At 41.9% G+C, this 11,433-nt stretch overlaps 1 protein-coding gene and 1 long non-coding RNA gene across 2 annotated transcripts in view; one reads left to right on the top strand and one right to left on the bottom strand.

Moving 5' to 3' along the window:
* Positions 1–7,606, bottom strand: part of ccn2b (cellular communication network factor 2b) — an 8,723-nt gene extending 1,117 nt beyond the window's left edge. The window contains exons 1-4 of the mRNA XM_032536251.1: positions 7,353–7,606; positions 3,697–3,913; positions 2,776–3,027; positions 800–1,056 (exon numbers count right to left, since the gene is read on the bottom strand). Of these exons, the coding sequence (XP_032392142.1) occupies positions 800–1,056; positions 2,776–3,027; positions 3,697–3,913; positions 7,353–7,406 (780 nt within the window). The 5' untranslated portion in view covers positions 7,407–7,606. The remainder of the gene's footprint in view (positions 1–799; positions 1,057–2,775; positions 3,028–3,696; positions 3,914–7,352) is intronic.
* LOC116702128 (uncharacterized) overlaps positions 1–8,490 on the top strand; it is a 22,370-nt gene extending 13,880 nt beyond the window's left edge. The window contains exon 3 of the long non-coding RNA XR_004335061.1: positions 8,480–8,490. This is a non-coding gene — a long non-coding RNA (uncharacterized LOC116702128). The remainder of the gene's footprint in view (positions 1–8,479) is intronic.
* Positions 8,491–11,433: the final 2,943 nt, after the last annotated feature.

Here is an 11,433-nt window from a genome sequence, read left to right as displayed (position 1 = left end):
TCAACTTAAAAACCTCCTCTAACCATAACCATGTGTTCATTGCTGTAACCATATCGGAGTACTCATCCATGATGTCACCTTAAGTGTTTTTTGTGGCTAAACCTAACTCCCCCACATCATAAAACAGTGATTTGTAGTTTAAAGCACTTTTATGTGACGTTCAGGAAAACAACATAATTTGTCTTTTAATTCGGAGGAATTGTCGTCTCTGACTGGGGTCTTTTATAGCAGTAATGTGGAGATGGTGTGGAGAGACTGGTGCTGTGGTCCACCACTAAAATGTTCTGATCTTCTGCCTTTCAACTTTTAACACCCAGTAGTTCTTGCACGACAGAAAGTGGAGACAGTTTGGTTGGATCGTGAACACTAAAAACCTGCACACTCAAATTCAATTCATGAATTTGACCTTTTCAAGGCCAGAGGACTGAAACATCATAAATAAAGTAATTACACACTTTCTATTAACATCCTGAAGCAGTGGTTCTCAAATCTTTTCACGTCAACCCCTAAACTGACAATTTAGACCACAAGCCCCCATTTGACAAGATTCTGTCCAAGGATCTCAAACTGATAGGAATTAGTTTTTTGATGTTTTGTTACAGAAAGTGTATGAAACCCATGATCAAAACAGTCCTACAGTACATTCATTTTGTTACTCATGAATGGAATTACAGCAAAAAAAATTAATTCCCGTTTCTAAAGATCCCCCTGGATCCCCCTGCCCCAAAGAAATCTAAACATGTATGGAAACATGTTGTGGAATATTGTTGGACTTGTGTTTGTTGAAGGGAACACGGACCTTGATGTCTTTGTGCTGCTGGCTGCTGCAGGGTCGGAGCATGCAGATCCTGCTCTGCCTCTCCAGCTGGCAGCGCTGGTTGTCGTTGGTGACGCGAGAGGAGACGCCCATGTCGCAGGTGGCCGAGCACTCACTCCACTCTGTGGTCTGAACAATACAGTTATCTCTGGGACTCTCTGCCTGTGGTCCATGAGGAGACAAACTTCTGAAGACTGAGATGGGATTGGAAGAGGGCAAGGGACGAATCTGAGAGGCTCCTGCAACAATAATGAGTAATGAGACATGGGGAGAGAAAAGGCATGAAGAAAGGCAAATGGTTTGTGGTCTTATCTTTTTCACACAAAAAAACAAAGAGTGGGTGACCGAGCTGGCAGGCATGAGGAGTCACTGCAGACATTTTTCTTCCAGCTTTGCCTGCAATTTCATCCAGTGCCATCATCAGCTCAAAGGTAGTCCCGCTTTGCCAGACCTTCCTCCACCGCAGCGCTGCGGAGGAAGGTCCACTGGTCCACACAGTATTCTGGGATGGTGCTCTGGTTTATTGGCATTTATTTCAACCAATCACAATTGTCTTGGGTGGCGCTAAGTACTGGGAAAAGCCACTGTGCCTCTGCAAAATAGCCTTGGGTGTTCAAAAGTAGTTTTAGTCGTGCGAGAGAAAACTCAGATTGGACAAATAGTCTAGCTGTCTGGATTTACCCTGCAGAGATCTGAGGAGCAGTTAACCGTAGTCCTCAGAAATCCATCCCAAGAGTTAAAAAGGCCAACACAAAAGAAGCCCAAGGCATCGGATATCTGGCCGAAATGAGTGAAATCTGAGGGAATTTCCATCGGCAACGGAGCCATCCTGGAAGTGGAACGTCGTGGATATAGACTAGGTCAAAGGAGACTGTCCTCCCCTAAGAAACACTGCCATAGGTTGGTTGTCCAAGCATCTTTCTGACCCATATATAGAGTTCTAGTGGCAGTAGTAATAGTTCTGACGGAAGCAAAGCAGGAAGTAAGGTGAGGAAGTATAAGAGCGCCAAATGTTCTAGTAAGGAAGAAGGTTGGGCAGGTGGATGGGTAAAACAAACACAGGACTTTCATAGACCGGGGTTCATGTCCCGTTTGAAAAGAAAAGAAAACAGAGAACTTCTTTTACTTTACGGAACAAATGGAGCTGCGTCACGTTCTGCATCACGTTCTGCATCACGTTCTGCGTACCGTTCATACAGTGAAGTGACATCTGATTTTAACTCAAACCAACGTCTTTTTCATCAACGTAACTAAGTAGTTTTTGTGCCTAAACCTAACCAAACCTTGGGACCATTTCACAACGTTAACGACATGTTATATGAGGACAAAAAATGCTCATTGGGTCTTATTAGAGTGGAGGAATAAGTAAAAACAAAGCTACTAATGTAAAATCTCCAGTGGTGGAAGAAGTATTCAAATCTTTTCCTTAAATAAAAGTACTAATACCACACTGTAAAAATACTCAGTTACAGTAAAAGTCCTGCATGGCAAATGCTACTTAAATAAAATTCTGTAAGTATCATCAGGAGAATGTACTTCCATTTTTTTTTTTTATGTTAGAAAGTAAAGGATCCAAACAGCTGTGTGGTTAATGGTCTAATCATTTCAGCTGGACTTGTAGGCCATTACGTTGTTGGCTAGTTTCAATTATAATAAGACATGAGATTTTATAAACTACATGTGTTGCAGAAAGCTTAATTTGTGAAGTAAATAGTAACTAAAGCTGTCAGAGGAACGTACTGGAGTAAAAAGTACAATATGTCTCTTTGAAATGTAGCGGAGTAAAAGTAGAAAGTGGCATGAAAAAAAAAAGACTCAACTAAAATACAAGTACCTCAACATTTGTAACTAGTTAGATTCCACCACTGAAAATCTGAAGTGGATTAGTGTAGTGGTAGCAGGTGAATCTGAAGTGTGTGTGTGTGTGTGTGTGTGTGAGAACCAGGGAGCAGACTGACCGGCCAGCACTGACTGATAGTGGTGGTCCGGAGGCGACTGCTCACACAGCCACTCCTCACAGCACCGCCCAGGGATGTGGACCCGGCGGGGGTACGGGCAGTCAGGGGAGGGCAGCAGGACGTTGTTAGCACACATCGGCACACAGCCGATCTCTCCGTTCATACACACGCACTGGTGCTTGCAGCTCGGCCGGAAGGACTCCCCGCTGCGGTAGATCTTGCCCCCCAGGTCACACGTCTGACCCTCCTGAGCTGCAGACAGACACAAGACACGCAGCACGCTCACCGTGTGATACAACACAATACACACACAGCAGACACATGTCACTGACAGCTATAGGAGGACTTAGAAGTATGCAGTTTACCAGGCACACATTAAAGGTAGAACATGTAGGATTTTCCTAACAAGAAGGTATAGACTAATACAAAAGTAATGTTTTTATCAATCCCTTCTTACCAGGGCCACGTGGAATTTGTGGCTGTAGAAAACTCAGAAATTCACAAACCCCAAGCAAAAAAACAATTTGCAGATCTTCATTCTGGATCACCGCTGAAAACTGTTCAACAAATCTGCAGATTCCGTTTGGGTCTGCTTCTGACCCACTACAAGTGATTGCTGGTGTCTGTATCTGTCCAAGCTTTCCTTTTTATTTGAGTAAAATTCTTGTTACAAAGAAACGTTTCCTGGTAGACTTGATAGAATTAAATTTCTAGCCCACATCTCTTTGCCCTGTCAGGCTTTTTCACACCTGTAGTGTGGTTTGCTCTGGTCCATATTAGTTGATGACTTTGTGAAGTTGAAGCGTCTCAGTACAAACCTCACAAGAAGGATTACTCAGCTTGTTGGTTAAATGGCGCTGTGTGTGTGTGTGTGTGTGTGTGTGTGTGTGTGTGTGTGTGGTGTGAAGGAGACTGGGTTACCCATGCAGATGCCAGTCTCACTGTCACTCAGCAGAGTGTAGTCACAGTAGAGCTCCTTGTGATGGTCGCAGGGCTCCAGCAGGGAGCAGGGCTCTTTCAGCTGCCTGGCACACACCTTGCAGCAGCCACAGCCATCCAGGACCAGACTGGTGCCCAGCGGGCAGGGGGGGGGCTCTGCAGAACAGGCACAGGGCTGGGAACAGTCCTGGCCAGCTGTCTGCAACATACACACACAAAGACAAATGGAGGAACAAACCATAACATGACTTAAGAATTGCTGTTGCTGTTATTTGCTCTGTATTTAAAAAGAAAAGAATGACGGACAAATTTGGCATTTGGCAAATATGGCTTATGTAAATACTGTGTACAGTTAAGTATTATAATTTATGCAACCCAGTTATAGTTCTGTTTCATCCTTTTTGATTTTTTCACTGTAACCACCTGACTGAGATAAGATGGAGTTATCTCTGTTGCACTTTTGCCTTTGTTCCAATAAACTAAGTCTATTTTTTTATAGAAACTCCGCATTGGTCTGTTCCGTGGCTAAGACCCACACACACAACACAAACACACACACACAACACACAACACCACCACCACACACACACACACACACACACACACACACACACACACACACACACACACACACACACACACACACACACACACACACACACACACACACACCACACCACACACACACACACACACACACACACACACACACACACACACACACACACACGTTAATAAGTGAAGGCCAGAGATGGACACCCCCATCAATGCCTATAGAGATCAACAGTATGGTTCCAGGCGTGAAAATCCCATTAACGTTCCCCATAAACTCCAAACTACCCAAAGCAGACTGACTCTTTGCATTTCCTAGAACATTCCTAAAACCTTTTTTTTTCCGATGTTCCGACTGGGCCAATTTGGGGGTTATTAAGTTCCTCTGACCACAGTTCCTGTAACCCTTTCAGCTCCTACTTCAGGGCCAGGTCTTTTCGCTGTTCCCTTTTTAACATAGGAACCTAGGTCAACAAGAGTCGGGTTTCCGGTACAGACAGACCAACAACGGGACAATTTGAACAATCTTATACATCACAAAATTCATTTCTGAGAACGTTTTAGGTAAGAAATTAAATGTTTAGGTTTCATTTTATTGCCAAATTGACATTTTGCTAACGCCACTAGCTTGTTGCTGCTCGGAGACCCGGCTGTCAGGTGGAGGTCTCTCAGACCGCTCTCGGAAATAAGAGGCTTTTGTTTCGCTGTTGACAGATCGTTTGTTTAAATATCACAACACATGTCCATCATAAGATCAACGGGAACCTGTGGTTAACTTTTTTTCACAGCCGTTATGAGAGGCTATATACATTAGATTTAGTTCATACTTTTTTTTTTGATGCATTTGTTTTCTGATTTTAACGCTATAAAGAGCATTGCTGTGCTCCCTTACCCCTCCTGCCAGCTCCTTGGCCAGTGTGAATGCAAATGACAAAACCAGTTTTGGGGCAGAGTAGTTAGTAAAACTGTTTAGAAGTAGACTATTCCTTTAACTACGTTCCTGTAACTACCTGGTTGAAAAGAGAGTGAAGAGAAACTCTGTAGCCATGTGGCTCCTGTAAGAAAGGAAAGGGGCCTACATGTAGGAACCACAGCCTGAGGGGCCAAAACCACAGACACTGGGGTCCACACTCACATGCTAACTTTAAGTCTGAATCCAAACTCCGGCTTTCACATTACCCAGAAGATTAAAACTAACGCAGGTCACATCTCTGTGTCTTTCCCACTGCAACTCACGCTGCCACAGGGAACATAGGCTGCTATGTGTGTACTTTAAATAGCAGTAACAGTAACAGACTGTTCTATGGGTATGGGAACACATTCTGGAACAAAATACTGTTCAATCAGTGTTCCATTTAACCCTCGTGTTGTCTTCCTGTCCTGTGCTTTTTATCCATTTTTTAAAAACTTTTTCTTGGGTTTTTGTCCTTTTTTTCAACACTTAGGACGCTTTTTTTCAATGTTTGTCATTTTTTTTATTTTTTAACTTTAGTGTTATAGTCATTTTTGGAATTCATGGTCAATAAATCTCATTAATAGGAAATTATACCTAATGTTTGAGTTGGAAAAGCAGAAATTTATTTTTCAAATGCTATAAAATTGAATAAGACACCCCAAAATTAATGAAAGTACAGGGTCAAATTTGCCAAAGAGCGTTGTGTGGAATCAATCATGTTATTTTGGGTAATTAAGAAGAACCCTGACATGGGAAAACAGGTCAATTTGACCCCAGGACAACATGAGGGTTAACTTGCAGACTGAAGAAACAGTTTCTTCACAGAGAAGGAGGAGGACAAAACCTTAAACTGCCCTTTTCTTCATTTAATAGACTCAGTTTCCCTTCTTCTGGGCAGTTAGTGTGTTATTTAGTTAGCTCTGATGTTGTATAAGTCTTACTGTGATTATGTGAATCTGGCTGCTGCGTCCTTCAGTTTATTGCTGTTAAAAGCCTTGTTCACTGTGTTTGCTGATTTGTTACGTTCGCCTGTATGGCTGCATTCATTGTGTTGGGACGGGCTAGTCAGCTGTGAGGTTAATACACTTTCAAAAAGTTCAGAACTCCAAAATAACAGACTTAAACTACTATTGTTACTACAAATCATGCACACTATCTATTTAGAGGAGCGCAGTTTCAGTTAAATCAGCTCTGATAAAGCCAGTGTACACTTCCTGTCCAGACAGTTAGAGACTAGCTGAGAACATGGTGGTGAATATCGGCTCACATTCATCAGTCACAACTTCAAATGAATGCTATGGTGGTCTGTGTCTGTGTAAATAGACAACAATTTGCTAACCGGTTTGCAGTAACACCTGTATGATACGGCAGATGTTGTGTTTGTTGTCCTGCGCTGAGCCCAAGTGGCCAGAATGAGTCTTTCAGCCATGCTCACTGGGCTGCAATCTTTTTATTCAAGGTGTGATTACCTTCCAAAACAACTCATACAACACATCATTTTCTAGCACTTCTATTGTTTGGGCGAACAAGCAGGCATTTCCCCATATTTATCACCACTTGGTCAAATGTAGGCAACTAAAACTGTGTTGCATGTTGTACAGCTTCAAATTGGGTTCAAGGCTCCATGTGAATGGAGTGGCAAACAAATGGAACATATAAAAATAAGAATGAATATATCAACTTGACACATATAATACGAGAACGCACTTTACATAAAGAGCAGATTATCTGTTGTCGCAAATGTATGAAGGCTTCTGGAGCTGTTTTGGTCTGGTTTGATAGCGCCACAGAATGCCACAAGATGGCGACACAAGACTGTGATCACATGAGCCAGCAACTATTTTCCATGTTTTGTTTGCTTCCCACTGTTCAGCATCAGCCCACCAGAGCGGGAGCAGGTTTGGAGGAAAAACATGACAGCAAAAAAAAAAAGAGACATAGTGCAGAAAATACTTACATAGTGCAGCATTTCTACACAAATGCAACAATCCCAAACGTTTATCATCAGAGGTTCAGTTCTTCATGGTGTAATCTAATGACTCAAAGCAGCACAGCAATTAAATTTTACTATGAGTAGGCCTATCCCCAAATGACTTTTTAATCCAGCAATCTATGTTATGAGAAAACTTACCGATGAGATTATAAGCAGGAGAACAGAGAACGTGGCTGAAGTTTCCAAAGGCATGTTCGTCAGTAGTACTGGTTCCTGTCACTCTTGTTATTCTCCTTGCAGAAGACTGATGAAGTCTGGGAGGAGGAACCCACTTAAATACCAGCCCTGTGGGTGTAGCCCAAGAAACCAGAGCCATGCCACTCTGCTCTGAGCGGTGAAAATATTCCAAATCAAACGGTCTTGTCCCAGACTCCTCGGTTACAGCCTTGGTTCATGGGAGTGTTGGTTGACAAAATGGCAACTAACAGGCTTGTTAACTTTGAAAGAACTCAAAGCATGTGACTGTTCATATAGAGGCTTCACTTGGAATTTAATTTGCGGTGTGTGTCCGCCTCACAGGGGCTCTGACATTTACTGGAATAAACCAGTATTCACATTCACATATAGTAGTTTGAATATTGAATTTTCAAGTGTAATTTCAGATTTCATGTAGCAGTTGAGATGATTGCAGAAAAAACACTCCAGAGGCCAGCATAAGTTCACACACACACACACACACTCACACACACACACTGCCTATAGCCATGATTAAGACTTAAAGTGAATAGAAAAAATGTCTTTCAGACATAGATTGTGAAACATTGGGTGTTCATCGTTTGTCATGGCTTTTTGGATTAGATACCGTATAGATCTTCATTATGGAAATGTTTTATACTGGTGAGAGGCGAGGTGATACTGCAACATGCTGCTAAGCTGAAAGTAGGTAAAGCTTTATTCATGTAGAAAATAATAAAAAAAGATTTGAATAGATCTTTAAATGAAAATATTACGCAAAGTGCACTTTTGTTCTCAACATTAACATGTTTCTGATGTATCAAGTAACCCACAGAGTGTGAGAAAGACCCTTCTCTTTCTTTTTCTCCTGCTCCTTCTGTCAGGAAATGTGTAACACGGAGTGAGTGAGATGTGATCGGATCATGTTCCATACAGGTTCTGGATTGGATCTAACGTGGCCAACTTGGCAACTTTTTTGTTAGATTTACAACACTTTGCACCATCTCAGCCACGTTATTTCTGAAAAGTGCTGAATCACAAATGTATTCACTTATTCAGCCTATCAGAGAAAGGCAGGACATTTTTTTCAGATACAGTATAGTATATTGGGCTTCATTCCCACTGAAATTATGTGCAATTTCATTACAGTGCAATATTTAATACTCAAGACTTTTGATAAACCAATAACTATATTATTTGCATAATGTGTATACAAACCCTTTATCTTTCTTACTATTTTATGCATGTATATAGTTGCTCTAAGGAACTGAGCACCATGTTCCCCCCCTCTTTTTTTTCTTTTCTTTCTTTCTTCTTCTGCACTACTTATATTTTCTAATTTTATATTCCGTGTTGACACTGTAAAGGGGTTGCTTTAATCTCGTTGCACAGGTACTGTACTTTTGTATTATGACAATTAAGGCATTCTATTTTATTCTGCTCAGTTGTGAAATATTATGTACAAACATAATTGAAAAAAAAGTGTACAAACAGAGGTTTGTATCTTTAAAAATCACACCAACATAATGCAGATTAAGCTGAGAAGAAGAGGATAGGGCGCCCAGGTTCTATACTATCACTGACTGAAGGTTATCACGGACAAAGACCCAAATTTCAGTTTTGTCATTTAGCATTTAAACAGTTCAGTAAGTGAATGTTGTTCATCAGGCTTAAGTGAAAGATACAACTGGATGTCGTCAGCGTACAAATGATAGATTAGTTAGTTACCAAAAGTATTGATAATCTGACCTAATAGCAGCATGTATATGGAGAATAAAATGTGTCTCAGGACCGATCCCTGGGGGACGTCACATAGCAAAGCAGCACTGTCTGACACAAAATCACCCACAGAGACTGAAGAAGACCTGTCCGTGAGAAAGGATGACAACCGTTCCAATGCAGTCCCTGAAATGTCCAGGTAATATAGCCTGTCGACTTGAATATGGTGGTCGACAGTATCAAATGCAACGCTAAGGTCCAATTAAACAAAGACTGAACAAGCGCCAGAATCTGCAACCATCAAAACATCGTTTGAGGCCTTGAGTAAAGCCTCTTCCGAACACACGAAAACCAGGTTGAAATTTATCAATCAGTTCAAGTGGAGTTCAAGTATTTGAACAAGTTGCTTTTCAACAACCTTTTCTACATTTTTTTAAAAGAAAGGGAGTTTAACTCCTGGAGGAGACTGGAAGAATTACCACCCAATTCCCTTAATGCAATTAGATGTAGAGATTATTTACAATATTTTGGCAAATAGATTGAATAAGGTTAAAACTTCTCTAAATCATCCTGATTAGGTGCGGTTTATTCACAGGCGTAGCTTGCCAGATAATATCAGGCGTCTCATTGATGTTGCATGGTCTGTTGCTGACAGACAGTAGCTGCTATTTCCCTAGTATTAGTTGTATGTGTTCAACATTTTGGAAATGTATGGGTTTGGAAGAAGAAAAAAAAAAAAGTGGATTAAGGTGCTGTGTGAAATCCAAGAGGCTGCGGTGCAAACTATCGGGTTCATTTCGGAATATCTTTACTCTTGGAAGGGGAACAAGACGGGACTCACCTCTTTCTCCTCTGTTGTTTTGTTTAACCGCAGAGCCTTTGGCAGCCATGGGGGTGGGGGGGAGAACTAACTCCCTAGGTGTTATGGTAAGAGTGGTGTTGCAAAAACGTGTCCTTTATGTGGATGATATAACATAAACTTTTATATGAAACATAAATTAGATTACATCTTCTGTGATACTGCCTCAAATATGAAGAAATCCATCACAGTTTACTCCATTCTACTTGTGGGCTGAAGGAAGCATTTGAGGCAGAGTATGGAGCAAATCGGAGCATGGATCCCCAAAGCGTGATTTCTCTCCTGGAAACCATAGGACATAAAGGCTTGTGCTCATCAGCCAGATAATGGAGTCATCTGAAAAAGCATGTGGAAATGTTAGCCCCATTTCTTCAAGCAACAGATCTCACATAAGGGGAGAAAGTGGTGACTGTTAGTGCGGCTCTTTGTGTACTCTTCATCAACAGCGACCTCATCCATATGCTGGTCTGGCCTTTTGAGGCCCCTGACCTTCATTGCCACCCGTGTGCAGTGCACCCGACCCCAGTGGTTCCTTCCACAGATGGTGAGCCCATGAGATGGAGAGGGTGGTGCCACGTAGGTTCTTCGGGCTCTGTGACAAACCGGTCCACCAAACACTCGCTGACAAGCCCTCCATCTGGGCCTGGCTCCCGACGGGGGCCCGGGCTTCCTCTGGGCAGGGTAACTCCTCCTCTTCCTCATTGATTCATGAGGCTTTTTCAACAGTTCTTAGTCTGGCCCCTCTCCTGAGACCTATTTGCCATGGAACACCCTACCAGGAGCACCAGGGTAACACCGCCCTCAACATCACAGGGACATTTTTTATTTTTTTATTTATTTATTTCTACCCAAAGTTGCACCAACAGTGAGAATTGTTCCTCCCTCTGGCATTTTGCGAGAGGGCGACTCGCTCAGCCTCACCTGCTCTGTCACTGGGAACCCTCTGTAAGTCTGTGTGTGTGTGTGTGTGTGTCACATGCACACATACTGTACATAAACAAACCTCTCCACCACGAGAAAGGGATGGTCGGAATGGAACAGGGTCCCCTAAACATTAATTTGTTCCTCTGTCAGTCAATAACAAAACATCTCCTGGAAAACAGACAGTTCATGTGTTTTCTTTTAAACATGTAAACTTAGTTGTGTCAGCACGTTGTTTATTTACTAAGGTGTGTATGGTTATAATAATAATAATACATTTTATTTATAGTGCCCTTTACATTTCACAAGGAAATCTCAAAGGGCTACAATTAAAAGGGAGTTAAAAACAGTTTCCAGAGTACAATAACAATTTACAAGCAATAATAAAACACCATAAAACTAAAATTAAAACAATAACTATTTAAAAGGCCTTTTGAAATAATAGTGTCTTTAGGCCCTTTTTAAAAGTCTCCACCGTTTGTGGGACCCTCAGGGACTCGGAGTGCGTTCCAGAGCCGAGGGGCGACTGCCTGGAAGGCCCTGTCT

This window comes from Etheostoma spectabile, chromosome 14, assembly GCF_008692095.1.
Source record: "Etheostoma spectabile isolate EspeVRDwgs_2016 chromosome 14, UIUC_Espe_1.0, whole genome shotgun sequence".
Taxonomy (NCBI): domain Eukaryota; kingdom Metazoa; phylum Chordata; class Actinopteri; order Perciformes; family Percidae; genus Etheostoma; species Etheostoma spectabile.
Note: the sequence above shows the minus strand (reverse complement) of the source record. Positions and strands in the feature narration are given on the sequence as shown.